Source organism: Nannospalax galili, unplaced genomic scaffold (genome assembly GCF_000622305.1).
Source record: "Nannospalax galili isolate Female #2095 unplaced genomic scaffold, S.galili_v1.0 scaffold648, whole genome shotgun sequence".
NCBI lineage: Eukaryota > Metazoa > Chordata > Mammalia > Rodentia > Spalacidae > Nannospalax > Nannospalax galili.
In genome coordinates, this window is record NW_008360311.1 from 3,406,526 (window position 1) to 3,409,844 (window position 3,319).

At 49.6% G+C, this 3,319-nt stretch overlaps 1 protein-coding gene across 2 annotated transcripts in view; it reads right to left on the minus strand.

Annotated features, from left to right (window-relative positions):
• Kcnh1 (potassium voltage-gated channel subfamily H member 1) overlaps positions 1 to 3,319 on the minus strand; it is a 348,705-nt gene that overhangs the window by 249,135 nt on the left and 96,251 nt on the right. Inside the window, exon 6 of one of the 2 annotated variants that reach the window (XM_008824811.2) lies at positions 1,768 to 2,160. In XM_008824811.2, the coding sequence (XP_008823033.1) occupies positions 1,768 to 2,160 (393 nt within the window). Of the gene's footprint in view, positions 1 to 1,686; positions 2,161 to 3,319 lie in introns of both variants that reach the window. The other variant, XM_008824812.2, reaches the window with a different exon arrangement.

Below are 3,319 nucleotides of genomic sequence, written 5' to 3' on the forward strand. Positions count from 1 at the left end.
TTCCTTCCTTCCTTCCTTCCTTCCTTCCTTCCTTCCTTCCTTCCTTCCTTTCTTTCTTTCTTTCTAACTCTTTAATCCCTGAGCCATCTCCCAGCCCCTCAAGTGGTTTTTCTTAAGACTTAATTCCCCATATGTAAACCAAATGCTCTTTTAGATTAAGATGATTCATTTAAATTACCTATGCCAAAACAATCACATTTTTTTCACTAAAACAAAACATTTTAAAGACGTGTTCGCAGAGGAAAATTCCAACCCCAGCTTACACTAGAGCTCACTTCAGAGAAGATTCCAAGCTTGTGAGTGATCTGCCCTGACTCTGATCCCCCTACAAAATCCACACAAGCCACCTAGGGAATTAATCCTTGAGATTTTAACGTATATTAAGAACTGGGTGTGATTACAAAAAACTGTAGCCAGCACTTGGGAGGCTGAGGCAGGAAGATTTCAAGTCTGAAGTATACAGCAAGTTCCAGGTCAACTGTACAACAAGACTCTGTCTCAAAATATAAATAAAACAAGCCATTTTAAAACAGCACAGCGGCAGGGCAGCTGCTGCTCTGAACTGAGCACCCTGGAGCACCAAGCCCTCCCTTCCCAGCTTGGCAGCTTTTGGGAGAAACACGGCCCGGTGTTTGGTTCTCCCTGAGAAAGGGGCTGGTACCCTGGGCAGCTGCTGCTGAAGGTCTGAAGTCAGAGGCGTGGAGACGCCGTAGGCCAGGGCTTCCTACCCCGAGAGAAGCAGATTCCTCCTGGCAGCTGTCCCAAGGCTGCCCTTCACCCTGAGGGTAGCAGGGACTAGGTACCCACCCAGTTAATCCTCCCCACCCTCTGTAATCTGAGACAGTGAACCAGCTGGAGGCTCAAGTAAACTGCTTTATGGTAATCCAGAGAACCAGGAGGAGCAGGGAGGGTAATCCCCACAGAACGCAGCCAGAAAAGAATCTGCATTACTCTTTGTGGCAACCTTGCTTTTACAGAGGAGACATTGGCTCCTAACCTGCCCTGGGGCCTCTTCCTGTCCCGGCTGTCCCAGGCAGCCATTCAACGTCTGCTTCAGCATGTTCTAATTCTAACACATTTACAGAACACTAATCTTGAATGCCTTCCACTGTCTACAAGACTAAAATCCAAAGCAATGGGATCCAAAACCACCACACTCAACCCCAGCAGGTACCTGATCAGCCCAGCAAATGGGCACGTCCGAAACCAAGGTTAGCAAAACCCCAACATTTACTCCCAGATAAGGGAGACGTGGGAGGAAATGGCATCTGTTACCACCAGTTGACAGCCTATGGAACAGCCAGAGGTCAGCAGCCGATAAAGAAAAGGCCCCATAATCAGAATAATCAACACGGAAAAGCTGTTCAGTGACTGAGTACCAAACAGAAGGTTTCCCAGTGCCGTGGCCATGCATGGCGTCTTCCGCACCCTGTTCCCCCAGCCAGTGGCTGCACTCCCTGCAGAGGAAGGGTGCGCCTTGGTCGCCTCCACACCCGCTCACTGACATGCAGGGCCTCTGGGCCTCCAAAGGACAGGAACAGCAGGCGGGAAACCTGTGAAGCATGCTCCCCGTGTCACAACGTCATTCATGCCGGCTCCCACCCCTCATTGACTCTTCTGTTGACCACCCCCATTCAATTCAGCTTTAAAGACAGGACAACAAGGTCTGAGATTTGAGGGATGTACCTGACTCTCTCTCCCCTCCAGTGGTGGTGGGATCTGATCAGCAAAACCAATCTTCCCTGGATCACCCATAAAGGCACTAACCTCATCCACGTTCTCAAAAGCGTTGATGACGTCATATGGCAGACAGGACAGAAGGTCAATCACAAACCATGTCTTCAGGTAGTTCATGCGAATAAGTCTGGGGTCAGAAATCACTTCCCCCGCTGGTCCAACAAAGGTGGTATGAAAGTTCAGCACAATGTCCACCAGAAAGATGACGTCTACGATGCTGTCCACAACCAGCCAGGCCACATTGTTCTGCCTGGTTTTAAAGGAGACATTGTAAGGGACCAGGATGGCTGTGTAGAAGGTCAAGATCAGGATGATCCAATCCCACGTGGTCTTAAATACACAGTAGTGCAGGATGATATGAGGTGGAGTCTTTGGTGCCTCTTGCTTGTATTGGGGAAGGATGTCTGAGCCCAGCTGCAGGACCTGTCCAGGAAAACGGGACCAAGAAAGAACAAAGTTAGGCTTCAACACAAGCACCTCACCAATGGGCAACTGCCACCGGCAAACGTTCATGACACTTTGAACGGGTCATTAGCTCTAACAGCAGATGCTGGGGGGCATGGGAGCGTGTATGTGAATATGGTAACAGACCATCACTGAACCGGTGACTCGGTTTGGCTTACCGTATGCTAAACATTTCACATCATTTACTGTCTTGCTCAATTCTAAACACAACTTTGTTTTTTCCTCCTAGCCAATTTTATATGTGACAAGCAAGAAGCTGAGCAAAGAGAGTTAAAGCCACTTTAGTCAACAAAAAATTTTGGCTCTGTGTCAGGAACAGTGTGATCTAGGCCCTGGGCAACTGACAATTAAAGAACTCATGAAGGGCCTGCTCTCTTGAGCTCAGTCTCAGACAGACCAAGGATCATTTCAAACTGCGCTGCTACGGGCTGATCTGATCAATGTGCTGGAGGAAGGGGTGGGAGAATCCGTCCACCTGCGCATGGAACTCTTCTGGGCTTAGGACTGAATTTCTCTTCCTGTGAAAAGGGACTCTCACGAGAGTGACTAAGGCAGCTTAGAGGCTGAGGATGTGGCTCTGTTGATGCAGTGCTTGCACAAAGCCCTGAGCTTGACCTCCAGCATCACATAAACCAGGTGTGGTGGGCATGCCTGTAGTCCCAATGCTGGGGGATACGACAGGTGGGGAGACAGAAGGATCAGAAATTCAAGGCCATCCTGGCTACGTGGTAAATTTGAGGCCAACCTGGGACATGTGAGACTTTGCCTCCATCCCAGAAAAGAACAAAAGGAATCTTGGGCTCAAATCGAATTGAAGGAGGCTCTCAGAATAAAGCAAATAAATCCAACTAAATAGGACTCTTCTGAAAGGGTCCAGGCAGAACAAAGGGACAGCAGGAGCTCTCTGGGCAGTGTGCCACAAGTGAGCCTAGAAACACCAAGGCATCCAGACAATTCCAGTCCCCACACAAAAGCCCGTTCCCTCCAGCCGAAGAACTGGGCATCAGGTGGTCCCAAGACACAGCATGCTTTTAGACAGCAACAGCACTGCTAGAGCCACAGCTGCAGAGACTGCCTTACCCTGCTCCTATTGAGAAGCCCACCGCCCCCCCCGCCC